Below are 26927 nucleotides of genomic sequence, written 5' to 3'. Positions count from 1 at the left end.
TCACTCGGTTTCATATGGGTGCTATCTGTGGAATCAGAAATTACTAACTTACCAGTTCCCTTCTGTTTCATGTCCTCTTCCCTCACCTTGTGTCAAACCTTCAGCGAGGAAAAACAAGAAGTTAATCAAGATGAAAGTGCAGCGGCCCACCGGGCCACCAGAGCCCATCAGCAACATGCCCCTGGTCCCAGTCATCCCGGCATGCATGCCCCAGCTCGTGCCCACCATGCTGTCTGTCCTCAAGGCCATCGAGCCAGAGATCATCTACTCAGGCTATGACAGCACACTGCCTGACACCTCGTCACGGCTCATGACCACTCTCAACAGGCTTGGCGGACAGCAGGTCATCTCCGCAGTCAAGTGGGCCAAGTCGTTGCCAGGTAATGAAAAGCTTCATGTCATGACTCGCCTTTGATTTGGTTTTAGATGCACGCCATCGCTCCGGCAAAGCGTCTCACTGACGGTACTTTCAGCTTGTAATTGAGACTAATGAGCAGTGTAATAGGCCAAGGCACTGATTGAAGCCTGCTGTCAGTCACAGATGCAGCTGGTCAAGCCGTTACATCACTTTTAGCAAAAAGAAGGGAAGAGTTTCTTTGTTTGACTGGATTTATTTGGCAGAACTTCCACTTTTGCCCTCCAGTTAAGTAAGCATCTGTCAGCATTGTTAGCATTCCTCAATAGTCGTGAGAACACATGCAGCTGCAAGTTAACTTGCAAAATAATGCATAATATGTGACATTTCCAGTGAAGAAACAGATATTATCACAATTCTCTAGCTGATCATGTTGAATTATTCAGTGTTGAAGACAGCGACCGATCGATTCTGTGGCTGAGATTTGTCTTTGGCTGCCTGACTGTGATTTTGTTTTCCAAATCATTTCTTTAAGCAGTGAAGCCAAAAAAAACAACAGATGTTCCAACAGGATGTAAAAAAAAAAAGAAAAAGAACCTCCATAAAAATCTTTAATTAGAGACTGAAGAGAAGAGTAATGGTGACTTCTGAATGACCAATTCACTTTAAATTTAAATTGACCTCTCTAAAGTCATTCAGTTTTGATGAGGGCATGACGAAGGTTCATGTCTGTTTGAATGTGCAGAAAGACGGTTTAACCTCATCAAAAATAACCCCTCAAAAACATTATCCATAAAAATCAAATGTTCCCTCCAGCGAACGGAGATGTATTTATTTATTATTGGCTTTGTCATGTTGACTAGACTGAGAGAGTAGCATTATGAATACGTGATGAGTGTCTGCCTCGGATTCATTTCATCCCTGTGTCTATGTGAAACTGAACCATATCGTACGTGCGACACAGCATCCGCCTGTGTCGCTGACAGAAACCGGCTGATGTAGTTTCATCAGTGATTAACTACTAATACTTACTCATGCACCTGCACCCGTCGGTGCACCTGTGGGTGTGTTGATCTGAGAAAGAGGTGTGGTCAGGAACAAATTTTGCCGCTTTCCTTTCCCGAGGCAGCCGAAGCGTTTGCGCCATTTATCAACAAAAAAAAAAAGTTAGCAATGTTCAGACAGGAAGCTGCTTCAACAAAGATGCATGGTCAACACACACACACACACACACACACACACACACACACACACACACACACACACACACACACACACACACGTGCATTCTTCCATGATGATTTGAAGTTACTACAGTATCAGCATACGGAGGGCTCTCGGGTGAATTCTTTGTTATGTTTGTTGTGAACAGATGTATCCTTGTTTCTTTAATAATTTACTTTAAAATTTTAGAGAGGCTGAGGCAGCTCAGTGGTTGTAACCTTTTCATATGCGTCCTTGCATGCAGCAAAGACTGTGGGATGTTAACCACCAAATCTGTGAACTGGAAGCCGGAGCGGAGAGGAAACTCTCCGGGGGGAAAGCATTAGACAGACACGCGAGAAACAATTTGCTTCCTCAGCAGAGATTTTCCTTCCTCAATCGTGGCGTATCTACCCCCCCTAAACAGTGACATGCAGGATGCAGGAGCCCCTTGTTCTTAATGGGAGGGGGGTTAACACTGTTATATGCATATTCTTTGCCTTGCACCAGACTTTGCTCTTAGAATATTCATTGTTTAACTGATGTGAATGGATCGGACACACCTCAAAGCCACGTGCACCTTAGACCTTGTGCTTAGGTTCGCATGAATTGGCTCCTTGGCCTTTTAGCAGAGGCTGTCAAAGGGGGAGTGTCAACAACATCATATATACATCAGCTGGAAATTCACTGCCCTGCTATCAGATGGAAGGTGAGCTGCAGTGAAAGGTATCCCAGCCACCGAATGAAAATGCACTTTTTAAAGATCATTCGCGAAAGTACTGCAATAACGCTATTATTTCAGTCATAATGTGAAGGATTCTCAATGAACGTCCTGTTCTTGTTTTTTCTCTGTGAATTGTAGAAATAACACCAGCACCAAACCAAGTAGAAATACATGCAAAAGGAACATTAGAACAGGGGGCTCAAGAATGTTTTATCCCTCAAGTAGTGCATCAGGACAAGACAGCAAGTGAAAATGTTTTCATATTCCATTTATAAAGAGATGCACGGTACTCGCAGCTGTCCTTAATAACTTCGAATCATGATGCAAACTTGAAGAAAAAGGTTATTGATTTGGCAGCAACTTAGTTTTCATCCCACAAAAAATAGAAACACCCACACAAAAAAGTGATTTTTAACTACTTAGGCTTGTTTCTATTCATGAGGAAGAAAGCACATGACTCGTTAATCGCGACAACTATTTTGCTTGGAGATTTTCTCACTCTCACTGTAATTGTTGCTACTAGTCAAAACCAAACAGATTTAAAGGTCAGAGTTTTTTTTGTTTTTTTGTTTACAGTGAAAACTTCCCAATGAAAGCTTATTTTTCCAGGGATTTCTGTGTATGACGATATGATGATGAGGGACAAATCTGGCTCCAATCTGATGGTGTGTGTGTGTGTGTGTGTGTGTGTGTGTGTGTGTGTGTGTGTGTGTGTGTGTGTGTGTGTGTGTGTGTGCGCATTGTCCAAAGCTGGCTGCGTGCCAAGGTGATAGTGAGGAGAGGGTCTTGCATAACAGAGCCGTGGTTTCAAACAAAAGCATTGTGAAAGGACTTTTCATGTGCATTCCCACTTTTATGGTTCTGACAGTGTGGAAACGACTTAAAATCCAGTTTGAACATCGAGTTAACTAGATTGTCTGATTTCCTCTGTTGCGTTAACAGGCTGTGTAATTTTGTTTTGATTAAATCTTTGCAATTACCGCTCTTATTCTGTGTCTCTGTATGTCATTGAAATCGTGATACCCAACAATTTTGAGCTTTTTACAAATTTCAGAAAAGATGAAAGTTGCTATGTGCACTTGATATTGTGCGCTAGAAAAAATATTTTCTGAGTTCCAAGACCATCAGGACCTTTTTGAAGTGTAATGGTTTCATAATTTAATTAAAAGAAACTGGAAAACCATGGCATTTGAAATGGCCTAGAAGGTTCTGAAAGTCAGAAAAGTCTTGAATTTGCCTCACAGACATCTGCATATATGTGGTTCAGTTAAGATCTACTGAGAAAAATCTCTTTTTGATGAATTTTTTTTCTACTTTAATACGTTAATTTACATTTATTACACCACATAGCTTGTTGTCAATTTGACATAAATGTACCTTTGTAAATTTTGAAATGGCTTTTTCTATTTCTCATGTCATGTGTACTCAACTAAAAACAAATAAAAAAAAATGTAAATTTATTAGTTTAAAAAAAAAATTACCAATAGCAGTGGTCAGCACTGCCACCTCACAGCAAGAAGGTTCCAGGTTCAAGCATGGGATCTCTCTGTGTGAGTCTGCATGTTCTCCCTGTTCCTGTGTGGGTTCTCTCTGGTACTCCAGCTTCCTCCCACAGTCCAAAGACATCAAGAGGGGACGAGGCTGATTGATACTCTAAATTGACCGTAGGCGTGGCTGTGAGTGTGAATGGTTGTCTGTCTATATGTGTTGGTCCTGTGATGGACTGGTGACCTGTCCAGGGTGAACCCCGCCTCTCACCTGAAGGCTGCTGAGATAGCCAGCCCCCCCGTGACCCTTAACAGGATAAGCAGTAGAAAATAGATGGATGCTGGTGACCTGTCCAGGGTGTACCCCGCCTCTCGCCTGTTGACACTGGGATAGGCTCCAGCCCCCCCCCCCCCCCGCGACCCTTAATGTAGGAATAAGCGGAAGACAATGGATGGATGGATGGATGGAAAATTACCAATAAATTGAAAGTAACATATTATCTGGTCATGTAATTTAACTGATTATGAGTTGTATGCCTGGCATGCTTTGTTTGCGTCTAACAGACTTAATCTGGCATTCCTAGGTTTCCGTAACCTGCACCTGGATGACCAGATGACATTGCTGCAGTGCTCCTGGCTCTTCCTCATGTCGTTCAGTCTGGGTTGGAGGTCATACGAGCAGTGTAACGGTACCATGCTCTGCTTCGCTCCTGATCTCGTCATCAACAAGTGCGTATACAAACACCTTTAGTGTACTTATGTTGTCCTGGCTGCGGAACAGTATTTCTCACGTCATCTCTTATTTTCACCACTTTGTCTAGTCATGACTCAGCTGGACTAGAATTGGAATCAGGTTGGAAGGTTGGCTTAGACATGGAACCTGCATTAGACAGGTTAAATCAGGTGAAAGGAAGCGGATGTCGATGCTACTATGTTTGTCTCGGGAAGCACATGTCTGTCTGAGCCCTGAGTGACTTTACTGGAGACAATGACTGGGGCACAGGGAGAGCAAAGTCAGCTCCACCTACGGGGAAAAAAGACATTACTCTGAGCTCATATAAAGAGTGCAGCTGCTGTTAACTGAATGGAAAACATTACGAATAGCGTTAGTGATTCAAAGCAAGAGTATAATACCACTCTCAGCAAGATGCTATCATGCTAGGTTAGCATGAAAATGCACGGAAGCAGCTTGTCCTGTTCTGTCTCAAATAAAAGACCAATGTACCGTAGCATACTGTATGCACTTAACTATCTGAGATATTTATTTAACATAAAGACAAACAGTTGTAGATTTTCAAAGCAGGATATGTGTTCTAAATTTTTCTCTACCAGGCGCAGTGTGGTTTCTGGTTTTAGTCAGTGTGACGTTACTAGGCAACCAATGAGCTGTGAATGTTTTCCTAATGACTCTAATAGTCACTTTAATGCTAGCTAATTATGAAGCTAATTAGTTAAATATAGACTAGTGTAGTTTCTATGTGCGCCTGTTCAAACTAGTTCAATTTGCTTCTTGCTTCAGATACTAAACCAGCTGTGGCAAATAATCCATTAGGAGTTTTATTAGCTTGTTTGATGTAACCACATTAATGGAACAGAGTGCAACAGCTAATGATTACCAGTGAACATGTCCTGGTCTCATGAGGGTGCCCTTTTAAGTCTTACAGTATGTCTCCACATCTCCAAAGACAAACCAGCAGTCCAGAAATCTTGAGTGCACCCATATTATGATCTTTATGGTAAAATGGCCAAAAGCGCAGGGACAATTAGTGCGGCAGAAACACTGTTTAGCTGTGATGATGCTAATCCAAACACCATCAAGCTCAGTAGGAGACCAAGAGACTTATGTTCCTTCATCAAAGAAGTTCACTTCAGTTTTTAAAATCATGTCTATATGCAAAATATGACATTATGAAATCAGAAATAATCACGTATGAAGTATGATGCAGTGAGATGAAAGAGTATTTCACAGTAACAGCAATAGAATTTGTAATTTGCTGATCATAATGCTGTAATATTTTTTGTTTTACTTTGCTTTTGTGGTTTTATCTGTTACGCCTCAGTTTGAGCAAGGGCCTCTTATTCTTTACAACAGTAGCAAAGCATCCTTAATAAATTATTCATCAGGAAAAAGCTCATAGAGTTCATAGTATCAGTTTATTGTGATAAATACAAAGTCAATGTGGGAAGCCTTCCTTACCCAGATAAGAGGCTGCATTAATTACAGACTGAAGCATACAGTAAATAACCTTCTTTGAAACCGCAGAGAGATGGCTCGGGTACAAAATTGAAATTGATTTTGCTTTAAAGCATCTGTGCTTACTCTTATCACAGTCTTTAAAAGGAGTCCCAAGAGAAACAGCACGAGGCAAAGGTTCCTCTCCTGTTAGCTTGTTCACAGACATTGTTCTTCCTTGATCTCAATAGTACTAATCCTCCATTTTAATTTGTCAAACTGCTCATACTTCGATCGGATATTTCCCGTCATAGCCTTCTCAGTTTTTAGTTGCATACTGAATTTGCATTTAATTAGGTATTAATGACAACAAACCGTGGCCTCTGTTGGGAAGATCAAACAATTAACTAAGGGACTGCTCATACCAGGTGATCTGTTAAGTCTCTAAGAAAGGTTGTTCCCCCAAATTCCAGTCCATTTCACTCGTGTGATGGTTCCGTACCGCGCCCAGTCACGACACACTTCCTTGGACCCGGCATAAGCTTATTCATTCAACGTTGACAGTGGCCTGGTGTGCACTGGTACAGCGCAGTGCTGCTTGTTTTTCACTTTTTGTGCGTTCAATCGCTGTATGGTAAAACAACAATGAAAATAGCTAGAGTGTGGGGTGCAAACTTGGCACCTCATATGAAAATGTGTGTGAAAGTCCGTGCAATTGATCCCTAGATGGAAGTAGATTCTTATTCCAGTACCCTTCCGGGCTCCCACACTCTCATCCCACTCCTGTGATGAAATATAATCCTGCCCAGCGTGGTTCTCAACCAAATATCAGGCTCATACAGTCCAGTAATTACGTAAGCATGCTCAGACATGGAGCAATGTGAGTGCAAGCCAGAGGGAGACTGGGGAATGGGGGGGCCGTGCTTCAGCACAGAAGAAGGCAGCCAGGCCAAGTGTGATTGAACCCTAAGTTTTCTGTGTCGTCACCTGCAGTAACATGAAATTTTATGCACATTTACTGTAAAAGACCAAACATGTGATGATCTGTAACACACATGCCTAATTAGGTTGTCTACAATAGGCCAGGCTCTTGTTTTTGAATCACCACTGGCACTGGTGTGATCACTGAGAAGTACAGAGTTCTTCTGCCAAAAGTATGAATGTTTTCCACTTTGTTGTGAATGACAAGAGTACAACGAAACCGAGCTCTTAACGTGAGCAACCTGTAAATAGCTGCATAGGAAATGCGTAGAGAGAGATGGTGGGGTAGTTGAGAGTCATTCCCAGTGGACGCAAAAGCTCAGAGAGTGCTAAAAATAGATATGAAAGGTGAGGAAGTCATTGCCACTAGCACTGCGGTTGCTCTGAATGAATAGATAGCTCTCTGGCTGCAGTGCTGGAGATTGTGCAGTATTGATTTTAGAGGTAGAAAATAATGTTAGCTGTATGTTAGTGGAAGTAAAGTGTGAAAAATCTAGCAGGACTTATTTCACTGTCTGGTTCTCTTCTGCAGGGTTTTAACACTTCCCTACAGAACAAGTAAAAGAGTAAAGACTAATTTGTATGTCTCTAATCTCCACCTTTCATCTCTTCCCTCATCTCTACTCTTCATTTTTCCTCTCGCTCTCGCTCCTCTCAGGGAACGTATGAAGCTGCCCTTCATGAACGACCAGTGTGAGCAGATGCTGAAGATATGTAATGAGTTCGTCAGACTGGAGGTGTCCTATGACGAGTACCTGTGCATGAAGGTCCTGTTGCTGCTCAGTACAGGTAGTGGAACGTGCCGCTCTCCGAAAGGTCGCAGTTTGGTATTCAAACTTCAGGAACAGCAATTATTTGGGGATTAAAACTCATCTCAGAGTCACTTTACAAATTCCACTGTAAAGAGTGTGAGGAAGCCTTGGCATTCATTACTCTGGGGAGCTTTAATGGCATCTTCATGGCAATGGGGAAGAAAAAAAAAAATCACCCATCTCCTACTCTTCCTTTGATTGGATTTCATTCCACATGTCTAAACAAGGCTCAAAGGACCAGCCAATCAGAGACAGAGTAGGGCTGCAGGCGGGTGCGTTGGGGATCCAGTCCCATCATGTCCAGTTCCTCTTGGGTCAGAAGGCGCTTCAGCACCCACTTCATTGCCTAACTTTATCAAATGTGGTTAAATGGTCAGAACAACCTCTGTCTGCACCCATGGGAGCAGCAGAAACATTAGACGAAGTACAACAGCTGAAGACCGAGGCGTCTCATCCTCCATGGGACTTGTAGTATATGTGATTGATAGCAGTGTTAGTTTAGTGACTAGTGGTTGTAGTCCTGCTTGTGGAGTTGGAGCATAGCACGAGGTGGAATGTTTCAGCAGGTACAGAACTTTTGAATATTTGGCTAATGGTTTTTTTTTTTTTACTGGCCGATTATGCAGAGGATTGAAGAATTTACGTAACCTTCGATTAACGACCAAAGATAAGGACTCAGTGACTATTCAGTCATTACATCTGCCACAATGTTTCAGATTATAGATTTTTACATAGTCTGAAGGATTTTGCTTCATATGTTAGTTGTTCAACAAATGTGGTGATTGGTTTTAGAAATGTAAAACCTCAAAGTAAAATTTCCTGTAGCAGCCATATTAGATCATTGATTTTGGAGTGAAAAAAACAAACAAAAACAAAACAAGATGACAGCAATCCAACATTTGATGGATACCCCTGGCAACTAGTAAATAAGTAACACAGTAGAGTAGTGAACCTTACTGGTAGAGTTTTAATTATACACTCCAAAGTAGTAGCAGAAGAAACACTTCCTTGATTTATCAAACAGCTCCTCATGGCGTTTCTTTCTATTCCTCAATATGAAAAACTGCTGGTCACAACACACGTGTTGATGCGTAGCAAGAAAGTCTAACGGTAGAGATTTCTTGATCGCTCCTCCGTCCAGCTTTTTACAGTTTCCTGAAAGCTGTTTTTCCATGAGTGTCCCGTGTTCAACTTCTGTAGTCACTGTCTCAGTTGAAAGGAGCTTCAAGTGTCAGGCAGGTACTCCGTGTCTCCAGCCTTTGTCCCCATCGGTGGAAAACATTAGCCTGCGAAGATTAAAATCAGTCTGTTTCCTGTTTAAGAGGGCTGCTGGCATTTGGGTTTTCCTGATCGGGTTATTGATTCATTTGTATCTTTAAAAATGTTTCAATTAATGAGGGTTATTATGCGAACTGCGTAAGATAATGGTACAAATCTCAGTGGTCGCCTTTTTAAATTAACAGATTGTTTTCCGAGTTGTGGACCACCTATCTTGCTATGTAATTATTGTAATTACCATCCCCAGCAGACCGGAAAAAAAACCAACTAAACAAAACGGACAAACTTTTTAGCAAATCCAACTGTTTTTCCACCAATTGTGTGCGGAAATGTGTCTTTTCTGAGGAAGAGAGCATTCCTCCCTCCTCCCTCCTCCCTCCCCCAGTCACCAGCAGATTAAAGGATGCACTTCGCTCGTAACACAGAGGAAATGACATTTCCAGACTCAGCACTGCTTACATATATCTGAGCGCTATTTCCATCTGTTCCCTTCTCGGCTGGAAATCAGTTGTCTTTGAGCTGTTTATTATTTTGCATTCACATGAGCGAGTCACCTACGAGACGATCAGATGGATGAGGAACATGCTCGTGAACAGGCTCAGAGGTCGGACTTTCAACACTGCAACAACAACTAGAGCCGGGACAATAACAGATCATAATAATGTTTGGAGAAAATGAATAGGGAATCCCTCAAAAAGGAATTTGAATTCGGAAATTGTTCCTGCCAAACCTGCGAGAAATTTTTACAAATACAATTTTCAATATACTTTTTTCAAAGTAAACTTCTAAAGGTGAAGGTTCTTCTTCTTCTAACCAGCCGAGACTCCATTTTTATCTTGATATATCGATGCAGGAATAAAACATAGATTCATGATGCTTTTTAAATATCACAACTCTTAAGTGAATTGATTTTTTTCCCCCCAAAACCCTAATAAAAATAAATTGTTCTCAACAAAAAAAAAAAACCCAAGCGAACAAAACAGGTTGAAGAGGGGCAAATGAATTATAGTTGCCATCTAAAGCCCTGACAGATACTAAATAACCCAGAGAGGCAATCTGTTTTTATTACTCTTTTTAAAAAATGGTCACTCTGCCAAACCTCCAAATGCATTATATGATAACCCTTGTGCTGTGGTATCTCCCGTTTATCTGATTATGTAAATCGGACTATATTTCACCCCAATCCTGCCCTCTGTGGTTTTACATAATCCCTGGGCCGGTGACTGTGGCTTCGCCCGGGCTCAGTGCCCAGCGCCAGACTGACACGGGGTGTGTGATGTATTGAAGGGTGAAATCCTCAGGGTGTGTTTTTTAAAATGTAGTATGAGCTGCGTGGAACATTTATTTAGACAACAGCATTTTGGAAACACACACTGCACAATAGCTATTGTTGTTACCTGACGAGGATTCTGGTTAGGAGCTGCTTACGTGTTTGTTTACTGGTGTTTACCCAGCACTCCCCAAGGTCCCGCCTGTGCTCCTACACTGTATGTTCTGTTGAGTTGGAAATACTTTGCTTTCGCAGTAGAGAACAATAGAAACAACAAATTATGATAGTTGCGTTGCAGGCGGATGAATGAGGGTGAAGTGTTTTTTTAACAGCCAGAGAAACAAGCAGGTAGAGGTAGATTTGAAGGTTTTTAGTACTGTTATGATGTTGGACCTATTCCAAGTATATATAATCAGCTCGTTTTCCTCCCAAACCAGACATAATTCACAGAAATAATCAAAACCTACATATTCCTCCTGTTGGACGGTATTAAGTTGTATTCATGGTCTGATGTGGACTCATTTTTCCTTTTTTTTAAACAATGAATTTTTTTATAGAAACGCACAAATATGCAACAGAACATGTTGAAACAGTTGGTCGCCTAAACATTCATTCCACCATTGCGCTGATGGAAATGCATGTCAGAAATCACACAATAATGGCTCAGGCGTCAGCTTGTGAGGTCACAAACACAATCCATTTTTCCCAGTATTGCAGAAGTTCATCCACCCGCAGAATTAGCGAGAAGGTCATTCTCTCACTATTCTGTATAATATTCAAAATATCTATCCTGTCAGTGTCTGTGTTCCAGCTTTCTTGCGAACTGCTAGTAGTATCGCAAACAGATCCCTGTCTTGCACTAAAAGATAAGCTGTGATATTTCCCAGGTGGACTGCAGGAATTGAGCAGTCAATTCCGACACCAAAAACCTTCTGTGTCCCCGGTGTCACCACCTGCCAGTGTGACTGGACACCCCCAAAACACATGGAAACGACCTGCCAGCTGTTCTCCGCAGTTCCTCCAACACAGACCCCCTTGCATCTCCCCGGCCTGCACACTTTTTAGCTCAGGCGTTATAAAATATCGAATCAAATTCCTCCAACAGAATTCTCTCCAGAGACCTGGACTACTGTAGGTAGACTGCACAGAGCACACGCACAATCGCTCCTCCTCCGTGATGACGATGAAGTCCACATTCCTTTTCCCGTTTGAATCGCATCTTTTTTGTTGAATGTTTCTTATTGGATTGATTACATGAATACTATTTTGAAACAAGTTTCCTTTTTCCTTTAATTTTACACATGCCCATTTGTCCTTTCTAATTATATCTTATGATTCACACTCTGGTCATTGCTAACTAATATGCATTCTGATGCATCTCTTGATGTCTGCATTTATGGTAATAGCTTTATGTATGTGTGTGTGTGTGTGTGTGTGGGTAGTACCGAAAGATGGCCTCAAGAGCCAGGCAGTGTTTGACGAGATCAGGATGACATACATCAAGGAGTTGGGGAAAGCTATCGTCAAGAGAGAGGAGAACGCCAGTCAGAACTGGCAGCGCTTCTACCAGCTAACTAAGCTACTGGACTCCATGCAGGAGGTTAGACACACACACACACACACACACACACACACACGCGCGCGTGCATTTGGCGTCCTCTGTGAGGCTTTTTATTTCATATCAGTAACATGGTTTTCCCTCTGAGTTCCCTACACCGTGATTAGTGCAAAGCCCTGAAGAATACACTCACAGATCCCACTAAGTGCATTATGGTCCAGCCAAATCTGCACGGGCACTTTACCTCTCCTTCTCTGTAAAGCCTCTTTATTGCAGGAGTAAATGCTCACTGTATATAGACCGTAAGCTCTTCTAAAAATAAATTGCACAAAAATAATTTATTTTTGTTATTGTCTAACGGATTTGTGTATCCCGCAGATGGTTGAGGGGCTTCTCCAGATCTGTTTCTACACGTTTGTGAATAAAACCCTCAGTGTGGAATTCCCGGAGATGCTGGCGGAGATTATCACCAATCAGATACCAAAATTCAAAGACGGGAGTGTCAAGCCTCTGCTGTTTCATCAGAAATGACTGCCTTAAACTGTGAAGCTATGCCTTAAATCCTGCCCTGCCGTGTACCTCTCTGGGCCTTCAAGCTCTCACCCCCTGAGCGCCCTAAGCCTGGATTTGTCCTGCCTCCCTAATCATTCTGATTTGATTTCACACAGACCCCTACCCCCCCAAACCCCACCCACCCCTGCCTCTAGGAATTCTGCCACGCCCCTCCAGGCTGCTGCCATTCAGATGAATCTCCGAGCACAATACCTGTCGGCTCCTGGTCTCGTCCCAGACTTGGCCAAACTACAGCAGGACTACCTGCTGCCAGCCTGTAGCCGTTCCTCTTGGCCAGCCAAGAAGAATGTGGCCTTCAGCGGAAATATGTTGGCTGTGGATGTCTGGTGGCAGGATGGGTGATCTATTTTCTTTCGGGCCCCGTCACCTCCTCCTCCGTCCACAGCGCTGTCCTCAGATTTCTTATGCTATTTCTTGTGGTGGCTGCCTGCCTCCTTCTCTCTCCTGCCTCTGGTGTTTTACTGCTGTTCTCAAGCCAACACCTCTAAAAACCTTTCCTCCCAGCAACGTGACACCTAATTTACTGCCCAACTTGCTGGATTATCAACGATTTTGAAGCTCGTTCCAAGTTCAGGCCGACTTTTCCTTTTCTCATCAGCCTGGTTCGTCTCTGTTTGCCCTTCCCAGCTCCGCTGCCGAGCAGGGAATGTTTTCACTTGTCTCCAGAGAACTGTTGGCCATGACGGGGATAAACAAAACAATCTGAAACATTCTCTGAGACTTTTTTTTCCTTTTAGATCCAAGGACATTGGATTCAGTTATTGTTCCTGATATGATACAAATTAGATCGACAAACCTCTCCAATTAATGAAAAAAAAAAAAAAGAACGACATGGATTTGTTTTATTCAGACACACATTTCTGACAAAATAGTGGTTAAGTCATGATTTTAAAAGTCACTTACACACCAACTCACAACGATACTCGGCTAAATGTTTACACAGTATGTGTCTGAGAAGGGAAAACCAGTGCCTTTCAGCTTTTAAAGCTCCTCATAGCCATCCTCTCTAACCTTGACATCCTTCCACATATTTTGTATGTTTTAGCTTTTCCACGCTGGCAATTTTCTGTTTTCTTTCCGACATTTTTTGTGTTTTAAATACGGGCAGCTGTCTGTGTTCGGATCCCCAGACATGAGGAAGACTGCCTATGGCCTATCTTAGAATTATGTAGATTAATATTAAGTATTACCATCTTAATCGCTCATGAAAGTAGTAAAAGTATGTAAAATTTGAAGCTCCAAAAAAAAGGCGCTTCCTCAACGTGAAGTATATTTGAAAAATATACAGCGTCTTTGTTCAACAGTTTCACATTGAATTCAAAGTTTTAAGTGGTCAAATGCTGAATACAAACATAATTGAAGACTCATTCTAACACTGACAGATACGCTGATTAGAAGCTGCTCCCAGCTTTGTGCTAAATGGGATTTAAAGAAGGCTTTTTTGGTGTTATACTGACTTTATCATTTAAAAACTTCGAATGAGGTTTTTTTTTAATGGTTGTGAAATTTTGCTCACAAACCTGCAGTTCCCTCGGATGTATGGGGTTTTCTTTAGAACATTTGATAAACACATCCAAGGTGACAAAGGTCAGGGCAGCGTGTTGGTATATAGCCATAATCATTTACATAAAAACCGTCCTTTTCGTGGCCAGCTGCCTTCATTCAAACGTCCTTGTTTTCTATCATGCAAGTTCATTTCTAAACGTGATTGGCCTGACGGGAGTGTGTGTTGTCATAAAAGAAAAATACCATTTAAGATGAATCCACCCTTTAATCAGCTAAAATAATTTGCACAAACAGAAACAGAGTTGAATTTAACATAGAAATGACATATAATAAAGAATATATTGAGAGATATAATATATACATATGAAGAGAATTATTTGTTTTGTATAATGAGGTGTAAAAAAAAAAAAGAAAAAAAAAAGGAGATGCCCAAAATTCTCTTTCAGATCTGTTCTCTGTGTATTTTTAAAAGACGTTTGGTCCAAATAATTTGTGAATCGAAGCTCAGGCTACACCACTTGGATGTGTTCCACTAGTGCCAAATGTAATATCAAGTTTAAATGTCTTTTATTTTTTATTTTTCTTGGAGATTTGAAAGAGTGATTATTCAGATGTGATTTGACGTTCTTGTAACTTCGCTTCAGGGTGCTCATTTATGAGATCTTAGTTCAGCGTCACACCTACACCAGCTTAAAAGTACTGATTGTTATCATCCACGTACATTTGTAGTAGCCTTTATTTTGGAGATGCACAAAATATAGTATTTTTTTGAAATTGCAGGAGAAAGACATAGATTTTAAACTGCTAAAAACAACAAAAAACAACAAAAAAAAAAAAACAGGCGATGGTCAAACTTTTGGTACAATTGTAATGTGAAATAAAACCACACGTTTTCAACCAGCTTACGTGGTGGCCAAAGCGAAACACATCAACAATGTATACCGACTTCTGCTGGAAGCACACACACACACACACACACACACACACACACACACACACACACACACACACACACCACTTACTCCTTATGATAGCAGACACAGTTCTACTCTTCTTTTCTGTAACTGCCCGATACCCTTGCCTAAAATGTCCGGCAAATACGTTTTAAGCTGTTTGCTCTCGAGTGGTACTCTTCCCTCCACAGCACATAGCTCTGAATGGCAGTTAACAGACCAGGTAGCAGGTTGCCATAGCGACCGGTCATTTGTGTTACTTACAGCTAACAGCACAGGCTCCGAGCACATATACGAGCCACTATTCAATAAGAGCCATCATGTTTTCAATCAGCCATTTTGCCATTGGATCGTCGCTTGCAGCAGGGTTAGGCTTGTTTTTATTCACGTGCAGGCTGTTTTTGTTTTCTTCCTTTTTTTGTTTAATTTCTGTTTAACCCTCATCGGCTTCACGCACTGTAAAGGACACAGGTTTGATGCTGCTCCCATCATTAATTTCACTGAACTGTCTGCTTGTTTTGGGTAAATCTCGCATCTAGTCTTACAGTTGTCTCCCATGTGGTGGTGCCGTCTCAGATAAACCAGCTTTAACACGTGGATGCATCCATATCCCTGCTCATAGCTTAATGGCCATACGTGTATATAGCAGAGCCAACATATCCAGTGCAATGTAAACAGTGTCTAATATTACCTTTCTTTTTTTCTTTTTTTTACATGGACATAACCAACCTCTATACTCCTATACATATCTCTTTTACCTTTCAACTACATGTTCAACTATAGGCCTTTTGAAAGGGAGACAGAGAGCCATAGAAATGACATTTCAAATCAGGAAATACAACCTTGACAAACATCAGTGCTTTTTCCAGATTGATCTATTGTAAAAAAAGAAAAGAAAAAAAAGTAACGATATTTTCTGAATAAGACAGCTTGATCTTCTTTGATATATGAACAATTTTATCCTTTTTACACACGTTGAACGAGTCATGAAAGTAAATATTTTTTTTCCCGTTTGTTGGTTTGTGTCCGATAAAGGTAGACGTGTTGAATACATTAGGAAAGTGTTAAACATGTTTGTCTTGTGAAGTAAATGTAAATTCTATGAGTCATTGGGAAAGTCTACATGAATGCTCACTGTGTTATCAAAGTTGTAAGGAAAAGGGGAGGGGAGGGGGGGGTGGGTGGTGGAAAAGGTTTTATGTTAATATCAGAGTGACCAAAGCAGAGGAGGAATTAAAAGAATAAAAGATTCACACAAAAAAGAAGTATTCAAGCAGTTACATTTTAAGTAGCACTTAATATCCAACTTCTAGTACTTCTTATTTTATTTGAGAGGTATCCTTTGTAAAGGTTGAGGCTTTGGATCCCATGTATATTGCCGTGAGGATATACTGGTCACTTTAAAATAGAAAACTTAAAAAAAAAAAAATTAAAAATTTTAAAAAAAAGTTGATTCTCCGCGTGAACGTAAATCTACCAGAGCCTGACGGAATTGCACTACCCTCATACTGGTTGATAAAAGTCTATTTTGTATAAAATACATGCAAATATTATCTTTAAAGATTAAGGGCAGATCATGTTTCACTGGTATATATGGCTTTGGCTTTCATTGAAGTCTGTTTTGTTCGTATTTTAGTTCTGTAAATGTAATCCAATGTAAAAAAAATAAAAAAAAACGTAACAAAACAAACAAAAAATATAAAATGTTTGTTTAAAAAAAAATAGTTTATATTCTGTATTACACCTCTTCTGTAGTCAGTGTCGATATTTTCACATATTTGATTAAATGTTGAATTAAGTTATCTGTGTTGTTCTTTGACATCGGATCTGACGCCATGTTGGTAACAACTTGGATGATGTTTTTTTTTTTTTGTCATCAGTGGTCGAAAGAAAATCGGAAGAACTGATATCTCTTTAGTTCAAACATATTACACAATAAAAGTTTCCTGTTTTTCAACGCTTAGCTCCACTGGTTTTATTCTTTCTCTGTTGTTGTCCATAAACTGTTGCTAATATACGGAGCACACAGAATATTTAGCGTTAAATGTATCATAATAAATCAATTTGCGGGTGGCTTTTTCAGAGACTTCAGCTCAGTGTCTGAGCTCGACTGAGTAAAGCACACGCCTCTTTAAATAGCATTTTATTGCCTCTTGTTACTTTTATATGACTATTTTAGTGCAGAATTATTTTTTTTTCGAATCTCAGTAGCTTCAATATCATGTGAGGGGACACGTCTTTTAATTACCTCCTATATTTTATATGAATATTTTCTTGAGCATTTTTTTTTTCCCCCTCCATGGTTTTTCCTCCATTTCATGTGATTTAGGGACTCCAAATCAGTAAGAGGTATTGGTACTAGATGGAAAGTAGATGCACTTCTTCCAAATCCATCTGTTGGCTCTTGTATTTTTTTATGAATATTTTAGAGCTACATTCATTGAATTTTCATATGACACATAATTCAGTCTATCATTTTAGTAGCTTCCGTGTCCAATACACAGTAAACACTTCTTTTTTAATGCAATTGAGGGAAAAAAGAATCTTAATATGTACCTTGTTGCAGTCACATACTGGAAATGGCTCCAAGCAATAAAACTGAACACATGGTCTTTCTAGCGTCTGTGTAGCTCTCAGTTTACCACTCGACAGGACATGAACATACCAAAGTCAGAAGATCATAAGGTATTGAACCATACCTCTTCCAAATGGTCCAGCGACCCCAGTAGAGCATCTCGAACTTGCCATATTAACCAGTACTAATTAAAACGCTGGAACTAATTGGTGTTCCGTCAAGAAAAAAAGGATCAAAAATGATGACAACGACAGGATTATTTGCGGGTACTAAAGAACAAGTTGTGCCAGAAGCTTTGTAACGTGATTAAGAATGTGATGATGTAACACAGGTGATAATATGTCGCTGACCTCAGCGTCTCAAAGGTCAGCGATGTCAAGCCCTTCCTTGTTTTAACAGCTAAAGACACCACATTAAAATAAATAAGGAAAACTACCTATGTGCATGAAGCTTGAGTATACATTTTTGGGCTACGTGCTCCATAAAAGAAGAAGAAAAACAACCAAAGAGAGGAACTGCAACATTTATTTTTGATTCTGCACAATCTTTCAATTCACCAAAACACCTGGAAGATTATTTAAGGCTGTATATAGACTTAAATGATACAAAAATCTGAGCCAAAAATGATGGAATAAAGGAATTAAGTTAGTATGCTAAGAATACAAATATAAAAATTCCATACTTTAAAAAAAAAATTATACCTTATCAAATGCTGTGTATTTATTTACAATGTCAATAAAACACCTCAAACAGAAAATAAATCAGAACGGCGCCTCCCAGAAAGTCTCATAAATAAAAAGTTTAGATATGAACAAGTAGTCTCATTTCACATTTTTTTTTTTTACTCCCATTTGATTTCCCTTTTGTAATAAAACCTCTGTTCCACGATATTCTTCCACTACAAGGAACAAATAAGATGACCAAAACAATTTGTCCAGAGAAGCTGTTCACTAAGTGGTTCCCAGAGAAAACTGGAACATGCGTCGGAGCGCAGTGGCGCGCCAGCTGTCGCATCTTCAGACACACATCTGCTCTTCATTCACTGCTTTTGTGTGGAATCTCCAAATTGTGTAAAAATGTCCGTCAGCTTCTGATAACAAGATTAGAATCATCTTCATGCTGATAATGCAAGAATAAAAATTACAAAACACAACCGTGGCTTTATTTGATCGCTCACTCCATTCTGTGGAAGCCAAGGGAGAAGAATTTCAGATTTCAGTTCATTCATATTTTCTGTGGAAAAATACGACTTCCCGGTTGATAAGAAATCCTTTTGAATATTCCTCAAACGCGATCCCATCAACTCAGAAAAATGTCCAACTGGTGGCAGCTGAGAGGCCTCACAGCAGGACGCTGCTGATCTGCTGCTGGAGTTTGTTTGAAAGTTAAGAGATTTTTTTTTGGTGAGGGCTCTGCAGGGAGAGACATTATAAATAATGAGGAAACCCGACGCTGACCTTTTAATGACCTCATCCTGCTGCTGACCCGGACTTCTGACAAGTTAGCCAGGTAGAGTCTCGTCCCGGAGAAACACCAGTGAATTCTGTACAATCAAACCCAATTAAAAGCTCCGGCCTCAAAGCGGGAATCTTTCAAACAAACATGCAGCGAGGAGATGAACTCCAATGCTGGAGGCCACTTGCTTTTCATGATGATCTTCATCACCTCTGGAGGAAGATCTCTCACTGACAGAGAAAGAGACGATGCTCAGGGCAGTCGCAGTGCAGTTCAAAGAAAGACAGCAAGGGCTGAAAAAAATCACAAGCTCAGAAATAGCAACTCATTTATATAAGGGGTTTCCCCCTCCCCTCACCACCTCTCAACCCTGACACACACACACACACACACACACACACACAAATTCCAGGTTCATTACCACATCATCAGGAATTGGGAAGCAGTCCAAACTAATCCAATAACAGCTGGAACCAAAATGGGTCCATCTTTATTTTATTTTTATTTTTTCCAGTGCAACTCAGGGATCTCGTCACAGTCCGCCCCCCTCTGTGCGTGCGCCATTTCCATTCAGTATGTTTCTACTGGTCTTGTTTCGGTTCCCAGTCAGGTCAAAACCAAGCCGGATTCAGCAACAATGGTATAGTCCAGAATTGTATGCAATCAAACGGGAACTTTGCTGTCAGTTTTAGCCCTCTGCAGTCCAGTTTGGTTTACTCCAGTCCAGTAAAAGTTCAGTTGTTATTCTAAGTCCTTGAACTATAAAAATTCCACATAGTTTTCTGGTATCAGTCCTGTTCGACCGTCCAGTGTCCCTTCCAGCCAGCCGGGCTCCCTGGAGGCATGAACTAGTGAGAGAGAGAGAAAGACAGAGCCATTGATTTCTCTTAAAACATGAATTAGATGGAAAAAATGTGTAAATATGAGCAAACAAGCTCCTGAGACATGCAGATAGTGTGAGAAACCAAGAGAGTGTGTGTGTGTGTGTGTGGGGGGGGGGGGGTGGTTAAGATCCCTTATTGATAACAGGAGCGGTTGAAATCTTCCTTGTTATCCGAGCGTTTCTTTCATAGTATATGGAGCGAACGTCACTGGCTGCAACATCACACACTAATAACAGCTAATACAAGTGAAGATGAAAAGCGCGAAACTCCAGAGAGATCGTCAAACTTTCTTTTATTTGATTTGAATCTAACCCTCAATTTAGGCTGTGAAGCCGCATCGCTCTGTCTAACTGCTTGTGTCTGACATCAGTTAGGTTCCTCTTGTAACCATGGAAAATCGCCAGTAAGAAGAGGCACATGTCAGGAGGAGCGAGCAGCCATCCACCATCCAACCTTTGCTTCCTGTAATCTGGTAAAACGTGGTGAAGGGTTAACAGGAAGTTATCGGGAACACTGCAGCAGAAGTAATTTGTGTGTTCACCACATTTAATCCTCGTGGGAGACTCAAATGCTACAGACCATGGGATTTAGATTTATAATAATAGTAATAATAATAATAAAAAGTGAAATGTCAGTGCACAAACTTTTTTTTCTGTCTTTCTTCTTTTTGGATCTGCTTAATTTAAACATTTGTGGGGGAGCAGTCCTGAATTCAAAGGTTGTGCAACAAAGTAAAACTGTGGTGAAACACATTTATACTCCGTGCTGTATTGCAACAGCATTCATGTCTATTGCGATACTGCAGTATTTCCGACAAATGATGAATGGCTCAAGAAACTGGAGCGTCAGGACACCAGTGCCACACATTTCACTACACTGCCTTACATAACCTTTGATAGTCTTTAAATCTGTAGGTCTGACTGAGCATGTGTCGACTACTTTAGAAGAGCACACCTATCGTGTGTGTGTGTGTGTATGCGCGCGCGTGCGTGTGTGCGCGCATGCGTGTGTGCACGCCCTTGCAAGGATTTACGAGCTGAAACCCTTTTGTTCGAATCCTCGGTCGCTTATTCAACAATACAAATGCCAAACAATCGATTTCTGTACATATTTGTAAGAAAAAACAGTCTTTTTTCTTCTTCTTGTAAAACAAATTATGACATGAATCCATCCGTCAGATTTGGGCAGCAGGAATGTCTACGAACTTAGTGAGCTCATAAAAATGACACGTCGGTGCGTCCTCTGGCTGTTCAGCACCTCAAACCTTGTTGTCTCTCCCTAAATACAGTGATTACTGGCTCAGTTTGTTCCTTTTTTTAAATTTTTGAGCGAGGTGGGATGTGTGACAGCGCCAGATGTACGGTGGAGCACAAGACAATCTTCGTCTCTCCGTCTCTGACAGATAAAGCTACCCTGTCGGTGAACGGAGCCTCACCCATTGCTGTTATGACACTCTCTAGGTACGCCCCATTTTCCAGTGTTCCAATCAAATTCCTGCCAGCATTATTTCTGATCTTTCTGTCCTATTTCAGTCGGAAATTCGTCACGACACAGTGCTTCCTCTCCGTTTCAGCTCGACTGTCGATGTACCAACTTTCTCAGATAGCAATTGAGGCACTGCTTTAGTAGCTATTGTCCTTTAATAAGCACAAGTCTGGTCTTCATTAGAAGAGCTGAGGCAAAGAAAGCTACAGGGAGATATGATTTAGAGTTTTGGGAGCCTGAGGTTGGAGAGGCTGAAATTAGACTGGAGACGACCCAGGGACTTCCTGAGACTGCATCTGTTATAATCTAGTCTACTAGCCTCCAATATTTGTTGGAGAAATGTGCAAAAGAGTTCTTTTAATGCCTGATGATGGCTAAAAATACTGAAAAAAACTGAACCAAAAAAAACCCAACAACTATATAGCACATATGGAAAAATGAGAGGGAGCCATTGCATTTTATTGCACTCATTCTTTCTTTTTTATTCCTGCCGCAGAGTCCAGAGCCTGACTCACCGTTCTCAAAGATGGTCCCGGCGATGAAGGAGAGCTCAGAATCATGCTCTGCCTTGCAGGCGTAGAGTGCTCGAGCTTTCCTGCCTGCAGTGCTGGAGACAATGACAGGGTGAGAGTGAGAAAGTTGATTTCTGAGCTGATTCAGGGGGGTAAAAAAAAGACAGCTGTCAGATTGAAACACTGAATGATTCAGCTAGACCTGAAGAAATACCTCAAGTTATAAAATCGACAGCAAGCCAGTTCACTGTAAGAGAGAGTTTCAATCAAGGACGCGAGCTTTAGGGACTTTCCTGGACGCGTCCTGCCATTTATTAAATAAAACTACAGTTTTTCATTCCCTCCCGGTCTTGGTTTGTTTTTTTTGTTGCTTTTTTTAACATTCCTCAAATATAAATAGAATCAGGGTGAGCCACATAATGTGCTAAATGCCATGTGGAGGATTGATGGGGAAGCTGGGAGTTTGATGGCGAAGAGGACCAGCTGTCAGCACCGGGACACTTGTAGCAATAGAGCCTCAAGCTCACTACATCTGCACATGAATAGTTGTGTAGCGAGCTAGCAGTAGTAGTCCTCCTCGTCTTCAGGAGATTAACTATGTGGCACTTTGCATATTTCTGAAAACTTTCCCAATGATTGTTGAAGATTAGCGGCCATCGAAGCAGAAAGCTAAAGGGAAACTGAACAGTGAATAAAGCACATTATCACTTAAACCATTAGCATTTGTAGCCGAAGCATTTAGCACTCAGCTTGAAACACACCTTTTGCAAAACTTTAGGCACAAGTCATTGCTTTAAGCTTTGGCTACACAGCCTACTTTTATGATCTGAACATATTACAAATATAGTAATAATAAAGACCAGGAACTATAAAGTAAAGACTGGCTACAGCAAGTTTTTTTTAAATTTTTTTTATGATGACTGGGAAACTGATGATCACAGTGCATGACTTTTCAACTGCCAAGTGAACACAACAAACTCTCATGAAAGCGAGACAGAGTTTGGAGAGAGAACAGACATGGAGGTCAGAGAGCAGCTGCTTTCATATGTGACGCCGTCACTGAAAGAGAGGAAAAAACAACACAAAAACAGGTTTGGGTGAGTTGAGGAAGGGTAGATGTGGGGAGAATGGGCTGTGAGAGCTGCGGAGGTAGCTGTAGGTGAGCCAAAGCTAGGCTATATAGGCTCATGCTAGGTGCAGCAGCTATCAGGTGGAGCTACAGCGACACAGGCTAATGTTGCACCATCCTGGAAGGTTTTTACTCTGTTGTCATTGGCTACTGAGTATAAACCAGCTGACTGTGTCCGGACATTCAAGAGGAGTCTGTTCTCCTCAGCCACTCGCAGATTTCTGCGCTGCGGTGGAACTCCGGCTTTTACCCTCAGTTTGTAGCAAAAAAAAATGCAAACGGGAGATTTCTGAGGAGTTTGTGTTTGTTTACTACAGGTAAGCCTGAACTGTAACTGCTCTGAGAAAAGCAAAGGCAACAAGTGTTTCTCATTTACTCCATCAGTTGGTGCTTTGCGTGCTTATTCAAATGACAGTTGTGCAACAACTGCTCAGATTTGAAAGAAATGAATCATGTTTGCCACTTGGTGGTTGAGTGGATTTTTTTGTTGTTGTTTTTTTTTTTAAGCAGCCTATAATTTCAAATATAGAAAAAAAACTAAAACTAACATGCATTCTTGGTGGGAGAATTACTGGAGAGCAAATGTGAGTGTGAATTCAACTCAGCCACATCTGATCTCTCCAACAACATTCACGTGTGTCTTGGGTCAGATTCTTTCAGCAGTGAGAATGCAAATGTGACCTGGGTCACATTAAAGGCTGGTCTGATACCTTCAGCGTAATAAGAGTACAAACCTGCTCGCCAGGCCAAAAGCCGTCATGTTCTTTCATAATGCCTGAGAGTTTTAAAAAGCCCGAGGAGATGTATTACCAGTGTCAAACAGCTCAGTTACATTGCACAACAATCGGTTTGCCAAGAACACATCGGGAAATAGACTCAAACTTAAGTATTTAGATTTCTCTGGCGTAATTTCCATCACACTCTCCTGATGTTGCAACAGTGGAATTCCTAACGTCAATCCAAAACCTTGTAAAATATGAATATCCACATTTTCAGGAATAATGAACACACTGAGACCATCAATTTTTAAATTTCTATGAAATATCTGCGTTTTAGCGAGTTATTTTCAGGGGTAAATGATGTGAAAACAGAATGATGTACATCTTGATGTGCTTCAAGAGTGGAGCAGGGAAATGTGATCACCGGAGACGCATTCTAATCTGGCCAATCTCGCTCGCTCAACTATGATGCCTTTCAATGTCTTTTATCAAATTTGAACTTCTGTTACGAAGATAAAACATTGTGATGTGAATTTTCGTGGCATTTCGTGGACCAACCTGATGGGGGAGGAGTCGCTGGAGGCGGAGGACACCGGCTGAGGACTCGACGGAGCAGAGAACATCGGCCAGGAGGGAGAACACGGCGATGTTGGACTGGAGGATGGTGCACTGATGAGAAACACATACACGATTAGTTCTTTGTAGTATTTTTAGATCTGAGTATATATAATAAAGTCATAATAAAATTAATAATCCTCATTATCATATAAACATCTTTCTAAAACTGCAGTTTTCTCACCAAGTTGGTAGGCTGCTCCGAGTTTTGGGGTTCAGCCTGGAAACACAAAATGAGATTTTTTTTTAAACGTTCTTCTTACAAACATTAATATCATATGTGATAGAAAAAAATGGACCAAAAAGTGTAATGGCTGATATTTCAACTGTGATGTTTCACAACATTTTAAAGAATATTTTTGCATTTTGATTGAGGAATAAGTGGAGGCGACGACATGCAGGGATCTGTGCCAAGTAACTGGATGGAATCTTCATTATTTCTTCAGCTTCAAGTCTTCCTTTTTCTTTCCTTCTTTTTTTCCTTTCTTTTCTCTTATTTTTCCTCTGCTGTTTATCTATGATAAACACTGTGAGACTGCTTTTTCTTGTCTTGTATTTTGTTTTAAAATTTAAAACAAAATGAACTGGATATCATCTACACTTCATGTCACTGAGGGGTTCCCACTGAAGGCCACGCTAATAACAAATGTCCACAGTTTGCAGCAGAGTGAGACTGAATCCTTTATATCTCTTCATGGGTGATGTGAGTCACGTAATATGTTCCAGCCCTCACAAAAACATCCACGTGAAATGAAAATGAATAGCCATGATAGAAACACGCCATTCTGGTGAACCTCCAAAGTCAAAACAAATAATTTAGTTGAATGGACGATTGAATGTAATTTCTTAAGGGGCCAGTCCACATGATGCTGTAAAAAAGAATTCATCTTCAGAGCTAACACCCATACACCCATCCACACACACACACGCAGGCACGCACACACACAAAAGAATGAAGAAATAAATCAAAACACTTGTAGTTTATCGTCTTACGTGAAGACAAAACCAGGTTGTTTTTTTTCCCCCCCAAGTATTTTTTTCTGGATGAAGACATTCACAGAGTGAAGCATGAACACTGGTACGAACACCCGTGCAGCCACTAGACATGACGCAGCCAACGAGGCACAGAAAAGCGCTCTGTTTTCACACAACTGAACAGACCCGGGCAGAATATGGAGGGCAATAAAACTGAGGAAAGACAGAGGAGGAGAAAAGCTGCAGGAGATGCTGCTAAATGTGTCAAATGGGAGCAGCGGTTTAGTCAGAGATGAAAATAAACCATTAACAGCGAATGCATCATCTCCTGTTTAAAGCCCTGTGTTAACCTGACACAGGCGATTCGTGCTCTCTCCTCTGAATTTCTCCCAATCATGGCAGCTACATTTGCAGCGCTATGCAGCCTTTGAAGCGACGCTGTGGTACGAACACTGACGGTAATCATCAAGAAAAAAAAGGCAGCAGGACAGAGGATTTAATTCTTTCCCTCTTTGACCCTTATTTTCAAATAGGACACTCATTGAAGCTGATAAAAACTGAATATAATATATTATGGAATACAGCTCGTCATGAGACGGTGAAATCAGGATTTTGTCTGAAAAAAAGGATCCGGTCATGACAATTTCATGCCAACTGAAATCAAAGCATCAAGAGTGATGATAGATACAGCCCCCCCCCCCCCCCCCCCACACACACACACACAAAAACAGGCATTCCTCATCTTTGATAACTGATTAAGAATATTACATGGACTAAACGCATAATGCGCTTTTCCACTTTTACAGCACCTTAAATGCTTTGCTCCATCCGCCCACTGGCGCAGAGGCTGCCATAAGAACCTGCTAATCAGTATCTTGTTCAGGGCCTCAAAGGGAGCAGGGATCGACCCAGCAACCCTTCCATTACCGGACATCTTTCTTTGAATAACTTGATCGATTCATCAGTAAATGCAACGTTCAAGTAACCCTGATCTGCTTCTCTGCGCGGTTTTGAGCAGGACGCTAAAATGAGAGCAAATGTCAGTGCACCGTTCCATGTTTGTGCCTGTTGAAGAAAACCGTTTTCAAAGTTTGAGGCAGGTGGAAACTTAAGTGATCTGGTCTAAGATGGTAAAGAGATACAACAATACCGTAGTTATATTGTACTGTAGTACAATGGTTTTATTGTAGCTTTCAGAACAGTACAGTAGTCTGATACTAATACATGACTCAGCAGAGGCCATTTTCATGTAAAACAGCAGTATTTGGCTAGTTTGGTGAAATAGTTAAAGGTACATTTGTACTTTTGCTTTTCTTCTTTTTGAAGATGGAGAGACTAGAACTGCTGGTGATAAATGAATATATGAATGAATATACACACACGCACGGACGCGCACACACACACACACGCACGCGCACACGCACGCACACACACACATTAAATACTCGCTAGGATTAAAGCAGGACTGTGGACAGTGCAGTCTTAGTGTGCTATTCATATGCCTGAAAATTCACCAGAATACAGGAAATGAAGTCTTTGGAGAGGGTGCCCCCCCTCCAGAGAACCCTGTTAAAAAGTGGCTTGACTGCAGCTTTATTTCCCAGGCTCAATTCGAGCCCACCATTTTTCATTCCCACTTCAGCTCTGATGAATCTCTGCCAGGTTGCTGTGCATCATATGTTTGAGGTTGACAGTGATTTACATT

At 41.0% G+C, this 26927-nt stretch overlaps 2 protein-coding genes across 5 annotated transcripts in view; one reads left to right on the top strand and one right to left on the bottom strand.

The window, feature by feature from the left end:
* The window catches only part of LOC147248502 (glucocorticoid receptor-like), an 80301-nt gene extending 63470 nt beyond the window's left edge, over positions 1 to 16831 (top strand). For both annotated transcript variants that reach the window (XM_086179369.1, XM_086179368.1), the window contains 5 exons: positions 105 to 380; positions 4354 to 4498; positions 7582 to 7712; positions 11726 to 11883; positions 12220 to 16831. In XM_086179369.1, coding sequence (XP_086035495.1) covers positions 105 to 380; positions 4354 to 4498; positions 7582 to 7712; positions 11726 to 11883; positions 12220 to 12372 — 863 coding nt within the window. In that variant the 3' untranslated portion in view covers positions 12373 to 16831. The remainder of the gene's footprint in view (positions 1 to 104; positions 381 to 4353; positions 4499 to 7581; positions 7713 to 11725; positions 11884 to 12219) is intronic.
* A 1151-nt stretch (positions 16832 to 17982) lies between these two features.
* LOC147248501 (rho GTPase-activating protein 26-like) overlaps positions 17983 to 26927 on the bottom strand; it is an 86212-nt gene continuing 77267 nt past the window's right edge. For all 3 annotated transcript variants that reach the window (XM_086179370.1, XM_086179371.1, XM_086179372.1), the window contains 4 exons: positions 24432 to 24467; positions 24191 to 24301; positions 21788 to 21879; positions 17983 to 19751 (listed from right to left, as the gene is read on the bottom strand). In XM_086179370.1, the coding sequence (XP_086035496.1) occupies positions 19663 to 19751; positions 21788 to 21879; positions 24191 to 24301; positions 24432 to 24467 (328 nt within the window). In that variant the 3' untranslated portion in view covers positions 17983 to 19662. The remainder of the gene's footprint in view (positions 19752 to 21787; positions 21880 to 24190; positions 24302 to 24431; positions 24468 to 26927) is intronic.

This window comes from Aulostomus chinensis, chromosome 15 (assembly GCF_037954235.1).
Source record: "Aulostomus chinensis isolate RoL2024-O1b breed Wild chromosome 15, RoL_Achi_v1.0, whole genome shotgun sequence".
NCBI lineage: Eukaryota > Metazoa > Chordata > Actinopteri > Syngnathiformes > Aulostomidae > Aulostomus > Aulostomus chinensis.
The sequence above is the reverse complement of the archived record's forward strand: the minus strand, read 5'-3'. Positions and strand labels throughout refer to the sequence as shown.